The following is a 19556-nucleotide window of genomic DNA, read 5'->3' as shown; positions in this document are numbered from 1 at the left end:
GCATCGATCATGTGGGTAAATTGAATCCTTGGATTACGAGTGTTCAAATCACTGATATTCTGTTCCAATAGTTGAGGGGTACCTTTCCAGATTATAAATAAATCATCAATGTACCTTCTGTACATTATCAAACCAATATTTGCATACGAGGGGGCACCCCCAAATCCCATTGATGTCCCGCTGCTCTGGTTGTAGAATTTACCGTCCCATTCAAAATAACTACTGTACAACGAAAATTGCATCAGTTCTAAAATCAACATTTTTTGGTGATCTTCAAGAGAACTTTTTAGTAGAACCCATTCTAACGCTTCTATCCCTTCGTTGTGGGGGATTGAGGTGTATAGTGCCGTGACATCAATAGTGCATAGCAAATAGGATTGATCTTTCTCCAATACAATTTTCTCCAAGAGGTTCAAAAATGCAGTAGTGTCTTTCAGATATGTGCTGAAACCTTGTACAATCGGTTGCAAAAAAGTATCTATGAAATTGCCAATTGGTTCTGAAATAGATCCACACGCTGAGACTATGGGTCTAAATGGAGGGTTGGTGAGGCTCTTATGAATTTTTTTTTTTTTTTTTTTTTTTTTTTTTAATAAATTTGAAACAGACTACATACTTGAGGACACTTCATGGATTGAAGGTTTGATAATGTACAGAAGGTACATTGATGATTTATTTATAATCTGGAAAGGTACCCCTCAACTATTGGAACAGAATATCAGTGATTTGAACACTCGTAATCCAAGGATTCAATTTACCCACATGATCGATGCAAAGACCATATCATTCCTTGATGTACAGATCAATATTCATGAGAATCAAATCACCACTAGAGTCTTCACCAAACCCACCGATAAGAATTCAGCTTTATTGTTCCAAAGTTTTCATCCGGATTCCCTTAAAAAACACTTGCCGACATCCCAATTCATTAGGATAAAACGAATAACTTCCAATGAGAATGATCGCAGAGATGCCTTGAAAACTCAAACCGAAAAATATCATGCAAGAGGATATCCTAAAGATGTGCTGGACACAGCATTAAAGACAGTTGCGAATCAGTCTCGAGTGAAACTGCTTGAATCCAAAACTAAAACATCGAATAAGAAAACTGTGTGTGTTTTGAAATATTCAAGTGATGCTTCTAGAATTAAATCAATAATCAACAAACATTGGAAATTAATCCAGCTAGAACCTGATCTCACTGGATTGTATAATGAGAGAGTTACATATGCTTTTCAACGATCAAAAAACCTGAAAGAAATATTAAGCAGCACCAAGGCAATCGTCACACAATATCGAGGGATGCTTAAATGCCACAATTGTATACACTGTGGAAATGTCATTGAATGTACTTCAATTTCACACCCCACGAAAGGATTTTCCATTCCATTGAAACATACGAGTACATGTGATACTACAAACTGTATATATATGATTAAGTGTCCATGTGGCAGAGCGTATGTTGGCCAAACCGAAAGGAAAGTAAAAATTCGAATAACAGAACATAAAAGTAACATTCGTCTACAGAATGCCAAATCACCCATTGCCACACATTGGGCAGAACATAAACACCAAATTTCTCAATTGAGGTTTGTAGTTCTGGAAAAGCTCTCCATACGCAGTGACCAGGATCCCACTAAACAAAGGTTGAAGAAAGAGTTTTTCTGGATCAAAAAATTACAGACTGAGCTCCCATCCGGGCTCAATGACCGTATTGAACACTCATGTTTTTTATAATGTGAATCTAAAATAACACTGTGAGTTTAAGGCATTGTGGGTCTTGTATTATGAACAAGAATTTCTGATAATATGTATGGATCGTATCTAGTTTTCAGATTGGATGTAATTTGTGCCGAAATACCGTTTTAGTGTGCGATTTCATTTTTTATTTTGTAAGTAACACTTGTACATACAAATGTATCTTTATTTAACTGCAGCGTAAATGACAAACAACAGCGCACCGACTCCCCCGACACGTGATTAAGGTATTTTGAAGTCAGACACTGGCGATTGGTCATTCCCTAGTCACATGTTTATGCAGCCTCGTTTTAACATTCAGTTGAACAGGGCGCGGTAAACTACACCATTCGAGCGTTCACCATTACTGAAGGAGATCGGCTGATCCCAAACGTAAGCACTGCGCAGTTAGCAGCGTGATAAGCGTGAGCGCGTTTTGTTAAGCATGTAGACTTCTGTTTTGTGATAACTGTTAGCCACAGTGTGATACATTAAGCGGTTATGGGGAAGTTAGGTTGTTGAATTGTACACTGCATATGATTCGTAGTTCCATTTAGTTAGCAGAGTGTATTGAGCCATGTCTACACACGGGCTAGATTCATTTTGTGTAGCGACTTCGTTTGAAAACCGTCATTTCCATTAATGTTTTATGTTGAATGCAGATTAGAGGGAACTGATGAGAAAAACAGAACAATGAACTTAATGGTCCTGTTTTCATTTCGTTTCAGACCCCTGACGAAGGGTCAATTTGTTTATGACCCGAAATGCATTGGGTATGAAGATTGTGAACAACATGATGTAATTTCATTTTTGACATTTGGAATCACATGATTATGAAATGAAATAATCGAAGTTTATTCAGAAACAATGAACGTAATACAAAGGAATATTGAACAATAAAAGATATTCTACAAATGTGAAGAATCCCATTGTGGTTCATGTATAAATCACGCGCACCTATTTACAAGGAGTTTGTCTACTTGTGAGATTTCACTGGAAGTGCAAATAACCCTCAAACTACATGCCCCTTTCTAATAAAGGTCACACTGTGTACACATTAGGGAGACCAGAATGCCCATAGTACGTTGGCAATCACATATTTGCCTAAACATAACTGTAATGCTTAAATTGTTAAATATATTTAGAGCTGCTAATTTTATATAGTACTATTGTGAAAACAAAATGTTTGCTATTGTGGCCCCTGAGGAAATATTTTTTGCATGAGTGGGACGCGACATTACAAAGCTTGACGACCACTGTGTTAGCAGGATAGCATGTATGTAGGTCCACTACTGCAGGGTGGCATACCCAGGGCCACTGGAATTATGCGGTTTGGGAAGGTCACATTTTGTGGTAGGGTTGGGTAAATGATATGGCAGGAAGTGGCAAATTATGCAGCATGTGTGCAGCATATTTTGTGATAGAATTACTACCTTATATTGTCATTGTTATGCTTGTTAACAGTGTCTGGGCATTAGTTGTACCTCATTGGTACCAGTTTGACATCCAAATATAGCAATAAGTTAAATAAAGGTGCTCAGTCAACCTTTGCAAATGGCCTGCCACTGAGCTGCAGCACGTGTTGCTACGTTTTTACTAACTTTTGAACCATTTGAGCTAGAAACAAATGGTCTTTTGTTGTTAAAATATGTAGATTCTACAGCAGGTGATAGATTATATGTCAAATGCGGCAAATCTACAATAATGCAAACATCGCCTGGTCGCCCAATCACATAATTCCACCGGCCCTGGGCATACCTAATATTACCCTCTGCATTAGTATAAGCGTCCAAAGAGCAGCATGAAATTCAAGGGACAGCATCATTGAGTGCACATTCTTAGAGCATTAGCATTCTTGCCCTATACTTAGAGAGTCAGTAGGCTTCTGCATTCCTATCCTGGATGGACAGCATTCCTGACAGCACCATCTGTTGTAGGGTTGGTATCCATTCTTTAGCATTAATAGGGAAATTGCATCCTCTTTTATATATACTTTTATTAGAGGTTTGCTATTCATATAAGCGACTCTCTAACAAAAGATTAACATTACCAAGAGACCCAGTCCTGGAAGATTCGCACTCCTAATATTGCCCTCTGAAGCAGGGTTAAGATACCAGAGAGCCACCCAGCTCTAGTGTGACACTTCTTAAAACTTACCTCTGCTAAGAGTATCCCCTCCTGGAGAGGCAGAAAGATCTGCCATTGTTGGAGGTTTAGGTCCTGATTTAGAGCTTGGTGGGCGGGGGATCCATCACAAACAATATGGATATCCCACCTGCCTTATTTACATATATAGTAGGATATAATGAACTTTTAAGAACACAGACGGGATATCTGTCACATTTGTGATGGAGTACCCGCCGCCAAGTCCGGCCATGAGTATTTCCACAAGCTCCTCTGTTGAGGAGTGCCATTCATTGTTGAAGTGGTGGGTCAGGTTCCCAAGACCACCCCTCTTTCAGAACTTTGGAAATGTCAAGAGAACCTCCTGCTCAAGGGTTACATCTCCATGGACGCTCCCTCTATAGAGGGGACATAAAAACAACACCCATTGCCGACTTCGGAAAGAATAAAAGTAGGAGTGGGCATAACTTGTGTAATTCCATGTAGGGTAATCACCCAGAATTACCTAAGAATTACACAAAATTATGCTTGAATTATACAAAAAGAATAATTCAGCATATAATGCTGTTTCTTAGCATAAAAATGCCCCCTCGTGACACGGGGTGCATTTTGCTCTCAGAAATACTTTTAACCGCATGCGTGCGGGCGGAATTCCGCCCGTACGCTGAGATTTACTCATTCCCATGTTTCATGACGAGCTGGGCTCGTCATGAGCGTGCGAGGAGGCTACCTCATGACGAGCCCAGCTCGTCATCAGCGTCGAAGGGGTTAACTGAAACAGTACACAAAGAGCGAGTGCTAGCAGCTGCTCACGTTCACTAAACGTGCTCTTGGAATAGGATTTTCCCCAACTTACTTCTGGCATTTAGTGCTATCTTCTTAGCACAAAAGGCAGCCTCACGGTCAAACGTGAGGATGAATTTTGTGTTAAGAAGCACAAAAGGCACTCTCACGTTCAGACGTGAGGATGAATTTTGTGTTAAGAAACCGCGCCAGTTGCAGCAGAATATGCATAGCGCCCATGAGCAGTCACTCGTGCTCGCCAAATGTGCTCTCTCTGTAGGATTTGTATGCCAAAATGACTTTTAGTTACACGAGGAGGAGTAATTGCATAATTATCGGTAATTCCACATCAAAGAGTAACATGGAGTTACCGAAATTACTCCAATTTCTCTGGCGTGATCGAAATTCTGCCCAGGCCTAATTACAAGTGCACTGCATGGTGGGAGTCCACAGAGCCATGAGCTCCCACTGCTGCAGTGTAATGTTCACTGAAGACATCCACTGTAGGAAAAACTGGTTTCCGGGCCTGGTCAGTGTCCTGGGAGAGGTCAGATCCACAGAGACAAAATGCCACCCAAACTTCAGCCACTGGAAAGGTCCTGTGTTAATGAACCCCAGTCAGAGTCCTTCATTAGAAGTGTATGGATCTAGGAACAGCCATCAGAGGAACTGCACATCTGTGAGAGATCTGGACCTGCACAACCCCAAGATCACCCATCTCAATGAGTGGAAACCCATCACTTATAGTGCAGATCCTAAAAAACACCCCTCATTGGATTTGTCGATCTCTACGAACCAACTCACAGATATTGCAGAGCCCCAATATAACCTTTCACAGTTATGTAAATCTCCAGGGGGTTAAACACTACTGTTGCTGGCCCCCTAGACCGTCCATCACAGGAAGTGTAGATCTCCCAGAGTTCATCCACTGCTTGTTCAGATCCCTTATTAAACAGAAGACAACACTGCATTTATTGAATCCAGGTAACTGCTGTTAAAAATTCACCCATCATTCTGTCCTGTGCTATCTAACATGACATGATCTGGTTTCCTTTGCCCTGCAAACAAAAAGGTAAAAGTGAATTTCTCCCTTTTGTAGTTGTTGTTAAGGTTTTCTTGTGGTCTCTCGTGTGTTCAGTAAGGGGCTTGTTTTCTCTCTTTGCTGCATGGCATCGGAGTTGATATGTTCACTTTTCAGGAAAGGTTTGAGCTAGAATTGATAAACTCGTCTGTGTGATTTGGGGCAGTGACTGAACTGATCTTTCCCTCCTTGTCTTGATTTGTCTTTGCAGAGTACAAGGTAAGAGGCTTCACTGGTTCCGGGAGCAGGCGCCGACCCCCTTCTTCATGCTGAGTATAGTGAATGAGATGGATGCTGGAGCCTTGAATCCCAGTCCGTCAATAAGGTTGTAAATTGATGATAGGGTCAGGGTTTTACTTGATGGCGTAAACCATATGATTTACACACTTTGACAATATACCAGCCCAAGTTCCTTGGTCATTGCAGATGATACCAAGGTGAGCTAATACTAGTGGTGATTCTCTAAAGGACCAATGAATCCCTCCTTCTGCTATTTATGAGCAAAGAAATTGAAATGCAGAAGTCATTGAGCAACTGGTTTGCTCGATCAGAATCCGTATTGAAGTGAATGACCAATGCTTGTTTCCAGCCTCTCTGCCTTGCACTACACCCTGCATGAGATGGAAGGTTCCTGACAATTTTGAGTTCCTATTGCTTTTTTTTAATTCTAGATAAAACTGCAATGAGAGTCTGCAAATATTTATAAGCGCATATGGCCATTCAAAATTAGAAATGATCAATTAATTTTGTGAATATCCTCTCAGAATTTACCTTATCAGTTATAAGGTAAAGAGAGTTTCAGATTTTGGGGGGCACTGTGGTTTAAATTCTGGGTGTTCCTCTCATAACCTGCTTCTAGTTGGCAGTTCAGTTGTAATCCGAAACATAGAATGAGACACCATGAGATGTGACAGCCAACCTACACTTTTATCTTTTAGACGACGACTTATGACTTAATGTAATGTCTATACTGTCTTTTGCTATTATTTCATTTTATCTGCTCTAGCCAGGGGCGTAACCAGGCCCCTGCTCCACAGTGCGCCCACCAACCCTTCAAGGGACCTCCATTCAGCCCAAGGCCAATGAATATCTATGAGATATGGGAGACTCATTGGCCCCTCATCACATTCCAAAGGGGGGCCCTATCATTTTGCGTTACGCTGCTGGATCTAGCTGCAGTGCATAGATGTGGACTGGCTTATCAGAAAGGTTTCCAACATGTAGGGCCCTGCAAGCCTGGTGGGCTGGACAGAGCCACGCGCTTGACATGTTACTGACTCTGCCTCAGTTCTTCTGGGCCTACAAAGAACCTGGTGTGTCAAGAATTACCTTCATTTGCGGAACCAGTCCACCTCTGGTAAATAGATCTCTGTTCTTATTTAGCAAAGGGTGATACCAAAGGCATCTTAACCTTTTATGGAAGAACATGGTCTACTGGGGCATGCTCGATGCAGCCAAAGGCCATGTCATCTGCCCAAGCAGCAGCAGCTCCACCACTAGGGCGGAGGAGCTCCTCACCCCTGGCACCAACCGCAAATAAAATGATATAAAACCTGTTTTATTATCATTTTATTTTAATCCCTCTGGACCCGCCCCTAGGACTCTGACGAGCCTTGCGGGTGGGTCCAGGGGGATGACGCTGTGGTAGTGCACTGCCTTCTCTCCGCATCAGGGTTTGGCCAGCCGTCGCAGGCCGGCCAAACCCTCATGCGCAGTGAAGCTTTCTCCAGCCCCAGCTGCAGGCCCGGACTGGCCATAGCGGGCACCGGGCAATCCCCCGGTGCGCCGCAAGGGTGGGGGCCGGTTTTGGGCCCCTGGGGGCCGATTTTGTTACAGGGCCGATTATCGGCCCTGCAACAAAAGCGGCCGAAAACCGGTCCTAGCAAAGCGCTCGGCGGCACCTCCAACCACCCCGAGTGGGGAGGAAGGGCCGGCTGAGCACTTTGCCAGGGCCGGTTTTGGTTCCCAGTCCGGCCCTGCCCAGCTGCCTAGCTGGGGCAGGAGAAAGCAGGCTCAGGCTCCCCGTCTGCCTGGGAGCACACAGTCCCAGCGCTCAGGTCAAACCTGACTGTTTTCATGCAGCTTCAGGATTGGCTGCAGTGCATTCTGGGAGCCTGTGCCCAGACGACGGAAGAGCGGGATGCAGTGGACGGCGGCAATCAGGTAAGTTATTTTATTTTCCCATCTTCTCCATCTTTCTCCTCTGGCCGGCCCCACCACTTTGGCAGGGGATGAGCTGCTACTGTGCCCAAGGCACACTCAGGTGCCGTATTGGAATTTGACCAGCACCTACTTTGCATGGTCAAAGGGTGTACCCGTTATTTGGTGGGGTGATATTGAGAGTGGAGGCGGGGTTCTGCCAAAGTTCTGGTGGGTGGGGTTGCTTGCTGCGGTGTACTCTGAGGGAAAGAGATGTGAGCACAAGAAAAGACCAGATGCCCTGTCATGCGTTGAGTGTCTTCCACACACAGCCATAGGCAGGGTTTGGAAGCTGGCGACTCACATCATTGCATTTAAGGTTGGCACCTCAGCCCACATGAGATCCGGTTGTGTTACCCTGATTAACTTTGTTATTTTTTTAACAATTTTTTTCTGCACATAGGGAGATAACATTCAAAATAGTAGCAGGAACCAAATGGATCGAAAGTGGACACTTTTTAATTGGATTTGGGTTTTCCATTGCAAGTTTACTACTTTCAGCAAAACTCGGAAAACAGGGATTTTACAAAAATTGTGCGGCATAACAGCCTTTACATCATCCGCATTTACTTAATTTTGTGGATTTTCATGTAGACATTCCTGTGCTTTGGTGTGAAATGTGAATGTGTAAAGAGAACGGCCAACTCTTTGTACCTCATTTGTTTCTCATGATCTCCGGATAAAAAACAAATAATATTTTGGGGGAAAAAAAAGAAATTGTGCACTGGCTCCTTCTCACCCCATGTCCATGAACATAAGAAATTAAAGGAAAAAATAATAAAATGCAGCACAGTGGGATAGTCGGTGGTGAATGATGCATTAGTGTGCGGCCATGCTCCACCACATTATCCAGATCCTGCTGGACTAATATGCAGGTTGCGGAGAGATGTAAAGAGAAAGAGTCTTCATCCTATCCATGGACTAGGACCAGGAGGGATTATGCGCATGCCCCACACCTTGCCTAAATGTGGGGCACAAAATGTCTTCCCTTTCCGGACTTGTCTGTGGGCCAGGTGGTTGTACTGTGCCATGCCCTCATGCCTTGCCCAAGGGTGGGAGGGCAGCTTAATCTTGCCCCAGTGTCATTCTACTCTTTTGTCCTTGGTTTATGGCTGAGAAGAGATTGTAGCGGGACAAGTACCCCTCCATTGCCGTAGTGTCGGAGAGCTTTCTTACTACGCCTTACCCTTGGGCAGGGGACATACAGGCACATGCATCATCCATTGCATACAGGCACGTGCATCCTCCATTTTTGCGAGCGCAAACGGTGCGATTCGCAAAAATCGACCGTTTGCGCATGCAAAAAGGGAATTTGCGATGCATCAAGGTTCAAGGCGGATGTATGACGTTACAACGCATACTTTTACTCCGCGTACCATTACAACGCGGTATTTACAACGAATACCGTTACAACGCATAGCGCTTTGGGGTGCTGGATAGTGGTAAGTATAATTTACTATTCTAACTCCAGTCCCCGTGGACCCTAGGGAAGGTGTTGGATAGTAAATTAAACTTACCTCTTATCCTAGAGCGCCCCCCAGCGCAATGCGTTGTAATGTCATGCGTTGTAATGCCCGCGTTGTAATGGTAGTGCGGAGTAAAAGTTGCGTCGTAACGGGTGTATACCTTCAAGGCACTCACAATTTGAGAATTCACAAATAATTGCAGTTTCTCAAATTGTGATTGCATTTAAGGAATCGCAATTTGTGATTCCTTTAATGCAATGCAAGAACCACTTTAAAATAGCGATTTCGCTATTAGGGGGCGCAAATTACCATGAGGTTTAACTTGATGGTAATTTGCAAAAACTTAGAAAAATGCACTAAAGTGCATTTTTCAAAGTTGTAGGTTACACACACACACACACATGCCCTTGGGGCATGTGTGTGCGCAACATGTATGCACAGAGCAATTTCAGGGGTACAACAGGGTCCTTAGGACACCCTTGAATTGACATGCTACATTTGTGAGTACCTATTGGTACTCGCAAATTGCGCATGCAATCTCCCATTCATTCCTATGGGCCTGTAGGCCCGTAGGAATAAATGGGAAGGCATTCCTTAATTGCGAGTCGCAATTTGCGAGTCGAAAATAAGGAATGTTTAGGAATTGCTGTTTTAATAGTGATTCCTACATGCATAGGCTTTTAAGAGTCCTTAATTGTGATTCCTTAATCTTCGCAATTAAGAACTCGCAAAAGCTTTTCTTGATGCATGTGCCTGTTAATGTTATATTGTAACCTTGCGTTAAGTTGGGGTTGTACTAGTCTTCCACCCCTGCACCTCCCACATGGCCAAAGTATGGGTCGGTCATTTTGTGCCAGCAAACTCACACTTTGCCGAAGGCTGAGGGGCTTCCTCAACACCCACCACTTTGCTTAAGGATGTTGGGAATACTTCTTACTAGGCATACCTCCCTATCTTGTCTGCTCCTCCATGGCCTGAAGTATCGGGTGGTCTGAAGAGAAAGAGGGGAGACCACAGCTGACCATGAGCCCTCTTCTGTACCTAGATCCTCATGGTTCAGACCAGGGAGCAGTGGGTCACCTCACAGCTCACCTAGATTTCAGTTCCAGATTCATAACATGGAAGCACCCATGAGCCACCCCGCTTCTCCATAGCCTGCAGAGTGGGGGAACGAGGCAACTTGTAGATGCACCTCCTAGTGATATCATGTTTTTAAACCCACATCTCACATGTAGGCGGAGGTAATTATAAAACTACGGTCCCTTCTACTGGTAAGGGTTGGAAAATTAAAAGTCACACCCCCCTTTGGTATTGTGAGGAGAAGGGAGCATACCCTATCGCTGTCCTTAGAGAAGGTCGGGGGATAAATATGTTCTCCACCCTTGGCTATGATGGGAGCACACACTACTTCTTCCTTTGGGTGCAGCATGTGTAGTTGCCTTTCCTTGTAGTAGAAGTGAGGCCATCGGCCCATTATATCCTAAACTGCGATAGATTTGAATAAAAAGCCTCCGAACCTTGGGTATCACTCCTCGCTGTCCCACAAAATGCAACAAGCCACATAGTTTGGGCCACTTGCTGATCTTCCACGGTTCAGTTCAGAACTGAGGGCTGGAAGAGCTGTGATCTGCCTTGAGGAGCAGAGCTCATGAAGATCTGCAAGCATTATTCACTCCTCCATGGCCCTCAGCATTTCATGGTTACTGGAGGATGGGGAAAGCTGGCAGACGCCCCCTACTCTATTGTAAAAGTATTCCTCTGAATTTTTAATCTATCTGCTTCGTCTTTTTTCTTTTTTACTTTTAGCCATTTTGCATAAATGTCTCTCCTGTACACATGGCTAAAAAAAATTAACAAAGCCAATAGCTCCCATGGGTGAGACAGGTTGCCTTTGCCAAGGCTTGTTTTTAAACAGGAATCCCATGAACGTCTGTTCTCTGTGCATCTTTGGAGCATCATATGAACCTGGGAGCTTGAACAGATTGGGCAATCCTTGTCTTGTATAGGTCCTCTTCCGAGATCCAGCATTGACAGTGTTTTATTGTTTTTGCTCCAAATGCCAAGTGTTTAATGTTCGTTCACCTTCCACTAAAGAAGACCTAGAGAACAGAGTCGGACTGGCTGGTCTGACAGGTGTGGGCCGTTTTTTGTCATTTGTGGGCGTATGTTAAGGTCTGCGGGACCGGTTTCTACTGTTGATTTCCCTGATATTAAAAGAAACGTTGTTGAAGCAAATTAAAATCCATGCAGACTTCCATTCCTTGTAAAACACTTACACAGCGCGTCTTTACAAGTTCAAAACTGTCCTTATTTGCAAACATGGGCCACTTTTTTATCTACCTAAGTCACTAATGGGAACACTTTTATTTGGGAGCCTAGGCCTATTTTCTGTCCCAGTTCGACGCTGCTAGAGAGCACTCAGCGCACTTTGAACTGGCTTACATGCCATGCTTTATTTTTCACATATTTCACATTAGGCATACGTATGTGCCGACTGAAGCAACTATATCTCTCATCTGTTTCCCGAGGACTTGATCTTCAATGTAAGAAAGTAGATGTCTTCCAGACCTAATTCTTAGGATTGAAGAGGGTATTTGCTACTCTTTCCTGTGTTAAGTTAAACGCAGTGGCAGCCGACACCAGGGCCGGACTGGGAACCACAACCGGCTGTGGCAAATTGCTCGGCTGCCCCCCCACAGGGGATTGGGGGTACCACCGAGCTCTATGTCAGGGCCAGTTTTCGGCCAATTTTGTTACAAGGCCGATTTTGCAGTAATGCTGCAAAAACGGCCCGTAACAAAACGGCCCCCAGGGGCCCAAAACCGGCCCCCACCCATGCGGCGCACCAGGGGATTGCCCGGTGCCCGCTACGGCCAATCCGGCCCTGGCCGACACAGATAAGGAGTGGTGGGGTAGGCGGAGGGGGCCAAGGGGAGTGCGCGGCTGGGGGTTTAAAATAAATATAAAAAAATAAAAGACTTACCTGCTGATGCCAGCCGCCTCACGCTCCTCTGTTCCTAGTCCCAGCAGTCCCTGGGACAGCATCCCGGACTCCCCCTCCAATCCCCGCACTGCTCTCAAGCATGAGAGCAGTGCGGGGATTGGAGGGGGAGTCCGGGATGCTGTCCCAGGGACTGCGGATTGGACTGAGTGGGCTGGAATAACGCTCGCTCAGGCACAGGGAGTCTGTGATGTTTCTCTAACCCAGCTATAGAATACAGCTGGGTCGGATGAAACCTAAATGTGCATGTCAGTTTCGCCAGCCAGATATGGCCGGCCATACTGACATGCACACTTAAAAGTGCACCAACCACTCCTCTTTCCCCATCCCTCCCTGCGCACGCTGGCTCAGCCAGCAGCTGAAAAGTAAATCGATAATAAAATATCCTTGTATTTTTCAGCTGCTGGCTCTGAGCCTGTGGGGCAACGCTTCTCGCCGCCATTGCGGTGGAGCCACCTCTGGTTCAAAGGCCCCTAGGATTTGAAAGCAAAACTGTAAGAAGAGTTTGATGATTTCTTTAGAACCCGAGAGCGGAGTAGGAGTCACTTCTAGTAGCCATAAAAAGATATATATGTTTAAATCACATTCCCATATTTCAGTATCTGAAGTCAGTTCTTTTTCTTTTTTTTTTAGTTCTCTTTATTTAACTTATTATCACATGATACAAGGCATAGGCCTCTCAAAAAAAGCATATGCTCGAATTATAACTAAATGCACTATGGTAACTAGAGCATCCACCCACAGCCCTGACTGGCCCTAGCATTCAAAGAATGACCACGACACATGTAGGGAAAGGAAAAGGAAGAAAGCGAATGAAACTCAGGCAAGAGAAACAATAATGCGGGAGAGGTGGGGGGGAAAGGGGAAAGCTACAAAGAGGGAAGTGAGAGTGTAAGTAAAAGAAAGAGAAACTACCTCTGAATGCACGACTAGTGAAAACATCTGAGCAGTAAGATTAAAATATAATTGAAAAGGCCTTTATAAATATTAAGAGTGCTGTTTTCCTGTATAAAGGCATCGCAACTTCCATTTTCTGAGGAAGTAAGCAGAGGTTCTGCATGCCAATTTCACTGTAATATTTATTCAAATGGAATTTGGCGTTTGCATTGTAGTAATACATTTATGAATGAGTGTTCACTAGTACTGTGGCTCTTCATAATTTATGTTAGGAATGTGGAGTGAGGGCCTGCTGCAAATTGCGGGGAGGATGTCTGTGGTCAGCGGAGGCTACTGCAGGCGAGTAGGGGTGTGCAAGGTTTGCACGCTGACTCTACTCAGACTTAGGTGTCTCTGCCTGGTAAAATCAAGCCCGCGAGCAGGAACTCTGGGCCACCTGTGACCAGGCGGATCCCACTCTACCCGACTTGTAACCAGGACTTTATTATGAATCATACCAATGACATTTTTGGCTTTCATCCATTTTCCAAGGGTGACCCTACTCTCGGCCCATGAGATGTTGCCCAGATGAGACCCTATATTGAAGTATATCAGGATTCCCCCAATTTGTGTATGTATATGTGGAAGAGCCCTGGAACTGGAGTTTTCTTATCTTCTATCTGTAAATGACCTCTCTCCCCTTCCCTCTGCAGATTTACCCCTATGAACTTCTCATGGTGACTACGAGAGGGAGGACTCGATTGCCAAAAGATGCAGACCGAACTCGATTAGAGGTAAGTGGACACCAAGACCAGTCTGGAGCGATGTGCTATCACTATTCAAAACATATGACTGGTGTACCTAAACTTAAGAATACCTGATGAACACACTATCACAAATGTGGCAATCTAGTCTCAGACCTGTACTTGAAGGTATTTTCTGCCGGATAACATTAAATATAGGCTGACCTCTGGCTCAAAGGTAGGGATCGTGTATCTCTTAATTTCATCATTTACTCCATATGTTTAATTAGTGCAAATCAACCCTGGCGGAGTGTCAGTGCACTTTTCAAGTAAAACAACATCGTAGAGGCAGAGACTACTTTACAATGAATTTAAAGAAACACTAAACAAATAGATGCTACCAAATAACACACAGTGTTCCAAAAGGGAGCAAAGAGGTAGAGCAGAGGAGTGCAAGAGAACAAGCAGATGGGTTCAAAGTGGAAACGTGAAAATGCAGGATCTCACAGTAGAAAAAAGGGGAGAAGTTTGAGAGGTCTGGAGGACAGAGGAGAGGAAGTAAAAGACCAAAGAAGGGACAAAACAGGAGAGGATACAGCACACGACAGAAATAAAATGTAAGGATAGTGAATAGTGGGACAGGTGCAGGCAAGGTGAGGGATGATCATAAAGAGAAGATGGAAATGAGGGGTTGAGGGGGATTGGCCTATAGGAGGAAATGTGAAAAAGAGGTTGATGAGGAAGGTGGTGAGGCACGAAAAGAATAAAGGATACAGGACGGGGATAGAGTATGCACAAGATAAAAAAAATATACAGGATAGCATTTACATTGCAAGGGTTTTTATTTTTTGCAGAAAGTCCATGTTTTAACAGAGTCTTTGTGTAACTTCTTGCATTCAAGGGTGAAAACCCTTTCTGCACCTGAGGTTTTTAAAGGAGAGTATATATAGAAAGTCTAGATTTTGATGGCAGGTGGCATTGAACATGATGCAGATAATATTGAATTTCATTCTTGCATTGGTGAGGATTAAGTGTAATTCAGGATAGATTGGGCTGATGTGGTCAAACCTCTTTCTACCAGAGACTAGTCTGGAAGCGGGGTCCATCAAGGCGTGAAGGGCGCTAGGGTAGGTTTGTTGATACATGTCAGAATGGAATTTCCCTGGTCAGGTTGTGATAAGAGATGGGATGACCAGACGGAAGTCTTTGTTTTGGAGCAGGGGTATTATTTTTTCCAAGAATAGAGAAAAGCTCTTACAGATTTTATCATGTACTCAATGTGTGAGGACATGGAGAGATGTTGGTCTAACCAGATGTCAAAGGTTTTAACTTCAGAGGCAAGAGAAGGTATGACGTTAATCTTTTAAAGTTCAGAGAGCCATTTGTGATCAAATTTAGTATGGTGCAGAGGGCAAAGCAGAAATAATTCAGTCTTGTCAGGGTAAACTTTGAGGACTTTGCTCAATATCAATTTACAAAGGTTATTCTGTATCTGGGTGACCCAGCTGACACTTTCACACAGGCTCAAGAGGCATTAAATATAAGGGGGCAAAATATGCCACCAAGAAATGTAGGGGCAGAATTATGATGACTGGCGCATCCCTGCAAATCAGTAGAGATGCACCAAATAAGATGCGTCATGCAAGTTTACCCTTGCACCACCACAGATGCGCCGCATTTACAATGCGTTGCAGCATGGCGCAAGGATAGACAGATGCGTGATGCATCTCCCGTCGGAAGGGTGGCGCATTGCTGGAGTCGTGTCGCAAGTGCGACGCAACTCCAGCAATGCTCGTGGCCTGCCCATACACAAGGTGGTGCGTCAACCCTTATGCCTGCTTAAAGCAGGCGCAAGGTTTTGACGTAGCAGTGTCAGAAAAGTGACTGAGTGAAATCTTGTAGATTTCACTCAGGCACTTTTCTGAGGCATTCCTGCGCCGGAACGCCCACCCTGCGCTGGAACGCCCACATGTAACCTGACGCAGGTTTCATGTGGCGCAGGGCTTTACAACGTGACACATCTCCCTAGATGCGTCACGTTGTAAATCCATCACAGCATGGCGCTAGCTTTATGCCACCGCTGCGTCACAGAAGTGATGCAAGGGAGGCGCAAAAGTTGCGCACAGGGTTTGTAAATCTGCCCTGTAAAGTTTTGACCACTTTTTGGCACAGTAATAATGGGTGTATTTATGATAAATGTTAATTTCCTACATTAGGGATTTCTGCAGCTTTTTCTACTAAAGATTTAATTTATGTACAAATGTGGCATTTTTCATTTTTGATCAGAATATGCCAAAAATCCTGAATTGCTTTTATAACCTTTCAATTGACGATGATGCATTTTTAACTCCTAAATGTTCCTTAGAACATATGCAAATGTTGTGCTAGCTGGTATAACAGTTTGACAATTTCATTATTTATAGTGACCTTTGCTTATAACCAAGTTAAATAAACTTTCCTAACTTTTACAAGTTGATATTACTGGTTAAAAAAGTATAGTTTTCACGATTTACTCTCACCTTTTTAAAAGTTATCAACAATGTAATTTAGGAGGTTTCAAAATGTTTGGATTGTTTGTGTAAATATAGACATTTTCACAAAATTGTCAACTTTCAGAAAATTATAAACATTTTCTTAACCTATGTTAAAGAAAGAACCAGACTCCTAAACGACCTTTTTAATTTGACACCAGATCCATAATTGTCATATAGATAGAAAATTGCCTGTCAGTGATGAAAGATATTGATATTTCTTTTTATCACTGCTGTGTTGCAGGATACTGTATTTGTGCAATGTTTGTGCAACTACAATTGGGAATGTAGTTTTTCTGTAGTCGAGGAGTCCATCCTTGCTGCAAATTTTGTTACCGAGATCACGCGCTAAGGCCATACAATGATAAGGCTTCTAAGTACTTCAAACATGCATTATAGGTAATTCTCACATATAAATCGTTTTGCTTAAGTTCACACAGAATGTCAGGTGGGAAAAAAGCGAGGCTTATATGTGAAGCTGTTTAACAGTCTTTATTAATAGACAGGAATGTAAGCAAACTACTGCAGTAAAAAAACAAAAAAGCCAGCTGTCTGATTTAACACTTGTCCTGTTCACTTTCAAGCGGCACTTGTCTGCAGAAGAGTTTTATCAAGTCTTTGGAATGACCATCACAGATTTCGACAGGCTGGCCCTCTGGAAACGGAATGAAATGAAGAAGCAAGCACGTCTGTTTTAGGAAGCAAATCACCTAACCAGAAGTCTACACATCGCTTTATAAATATATATATTATATATATATATAAATATTGAACCACTGTACAACTATCTCTATATATATTGTATCATATCAAATTTGATCTGGCCTTGAGAAGATGCTGTTTTGAGCAGTGCAGGCTATATTTGAGCCTTAATGGTATTTTTATGATATTCTTTTTCTAAATGCTTTTGTTTTTTTCTTTTCATTTTTGGCGGGCACAAAGTTGTGTCTTGGTGCACCTACTTCTGACAAATTGCCTTGATTGTACCCAAAATCAGCTGGATTGACGACTGCAGTAGCAACATGTTCCGACCACTCTGGTTTTGTCATGATCTGCCTGAGGACATTATCCTTCAATAATGTACAACAGGAGCTTGATAAAAGTAAAATCTACTGTCATATAGATAGCACTGACACCAAAGTTGTTGTACATTTATCATGCTCAGTATCAGAAAAAGAGTGTTAATAAGTATGCTGATTGTTTTTGTGAGGTTAGTAGAAAGATTATTGCATAGTTTTAAAGGTTATTCCTGAAGAGGTTCACTGACTATTGCGTCAGTTTTAGACATACGAGCTTATATTACAATCTGTGGATCTAAATAAAGTTTGGGCATGTGATATGCAGCAAGGTGGGTGAGGGAGTTTGCCTGGATATTACATTAAAGGTTTTTTCTGCTCATTGTCTGGTTTCCTCTAAAAAATTTAATTAATTTCACTTGCATACATTTACAGTGTTTATGAACCATAGATTTTCGTAGATTTTCAGCAGTGTGGAAAGGAATGTGTGGCTGCTGAGCACCGCCTCTTCTAATCCCTACTTCCAATCAGAGCTTGTGTAGCCATGAGTGACACAAGGGGGTAACATTCCTTGCAGCTTGAAGTCCTGTAAATCTTGAGTGAAACACTCAGCTGCAACCAAAAGTGTGTGAAGTGAAACTTCGCATTCCAAAGATATGATACAAGCGCTTGGGGTAGCGTTGAAATGATACTAGTTCCAGAGCTCCCAGAAAAGGAGCATCCATTGTGGAGAAGCAGGAACAGGACGAGAATGCCGCAAATTAGGAATGACAGCAACGGGAATTCTCTGAATACACTAGAGAAAATGGAGTGGATAAAAGCCGGGATTACTCCAAAGACGGTCTGCACATCTCTGTGAAGTGAAACTTCGTCTATGGTAAAGTTTGGGATACATTTACCAGCTTTGTAAAGGGAGGAGTTGTTCAAATTCGCCGACTTGAGAGGGCCTTCATCTGACCATAGATGAACTGTCTGGCAATTGGGTTACTAGACATTTTTTCCTTTTAGTATCCATATAAATATTTCTGGAAATTATTTGTTTGCAGGTAAGATTACAGACCTGTTAAATTCCAAAATTCCAAAAAGAAGTCTGGTGTCTCTGGGGAATTTGGTCACAATAAACTACACAACAAAGTTTCCCATATAATGCCCCAAAACTCTGGGACAAGTTTATAGTGATGTGAAAGTAACAACTAGAAATGTTGTCGGAGATGTTTGCCATGATGGGCAGATGGCTGGTGCTGTGAAGTAACCAATTGAATTGTTTTAGGGAACCAGGAGTGTTCCCATTACTGCTCCTATCTGTGCCCAGCTGACCTTGGGAGGTCTCTGCATCCCCTAAATCAATTGCTAGATCTTTAATGTCTTCCGATTGAGTTTGAAAGGCTATAGGGATCCTCAAAATAAGGTAAATGCAGCCAGGCCTAAAAGAGAACAGAGCAAGTGGGCAGCAGTTTGGGCAGAAACTTGCAGAAAGGAATGAGCGGGGACATCCTTTACTACGCAACTTTTACAACGCACTACCATTACGACGCAACTTTTATAACGCAAGTTATTACAATGCATTGCGCTGGGGGGCGCTCTAGGATAGGGAATAGTTTAATTACTATCCAACACCTTCCCTACTATTCACGGGGACTGGAGTTGGAATAGTAAATTAAACTATTCACTATCCAGCGCCCCCCAACGCAAGTCGTTGTAACGACTTGCGTTGTAAAACCTGCGTCGTAATGGCATGCGTTGTAAAAGCATGCGTTGAAACGTCATACATCCGGAATGAGCACCCCTTAACCTAAAACAATAAATTATATGAGCACTGCAATACATTATAGCAAGCCACAATGCCTGCAAAACATAACGATACTCCCCGTATTGTGTAGAAGACACCAAACATTAACTTCACCAACTATGGGTTGGAAAAGCCAGTTAGACGTATACAAGCTAAAGTGTACACAATAGTCTATATACAGTATGTATATGCAATAATTATAAACATTCA

At 43.1% G+C, this 19556-nt stretch overlaps 1 protein-coding gene across 6 annotated transcripts in view; it reads left to right on the top strand.

The window, feature by feature from the left end:
• The window catches only part of ABLIM3 (actin binding LIM protein family member 3), a 432795-nt gene extending 414855 nt beyond the window's left edge, over window positions 1-17940 (top strand). The window contains exons 21-23 of one of the 6 annotated variants that reach the window (XM_078652993.1): window positions 5937-5944; window positions 13981-14061; window positions 17126-17940. In XM_078652993.1, coding sequence (XP_078509119.1) covers window positions 5937-5944; window positions 13981-14061; window positions 17126-17239 — 203 coding nt within the window. In that variant the 3' untranslated portion in view covers window positions 17240-17940. Of the gene's footprint in view, window positions 1-5936; window positions 6102-13980; window positions 14062-17125 lie in introns of those variants that run through there. The other 5 variants (XM_078652990.1, XM_078652989.1, XM_078652988.1 and 2 more) reach the window with 5 other exon arrangements.
• Window positions 17941-19556: the final 1616 nt, after the last annotated feature.

The sequence above is a fragment of the Lissotriton helveticus genome, chromosome 7 (assembly GCF_964261635.1).
Source record: "Lissotriton helveticus chromosome 7, aLisHel1.1, whole genome shotgun sequence".
Classification (NCBI taxonomy): Eukaryota; Metazoa; Chordata; class Amphibia; order Caudata; family Salamandridae; genus Lissotriton; species Lissotriton helveticus.
This window is presented reverse-complemented; position numbering and strand designations above follow the sequence as displayed.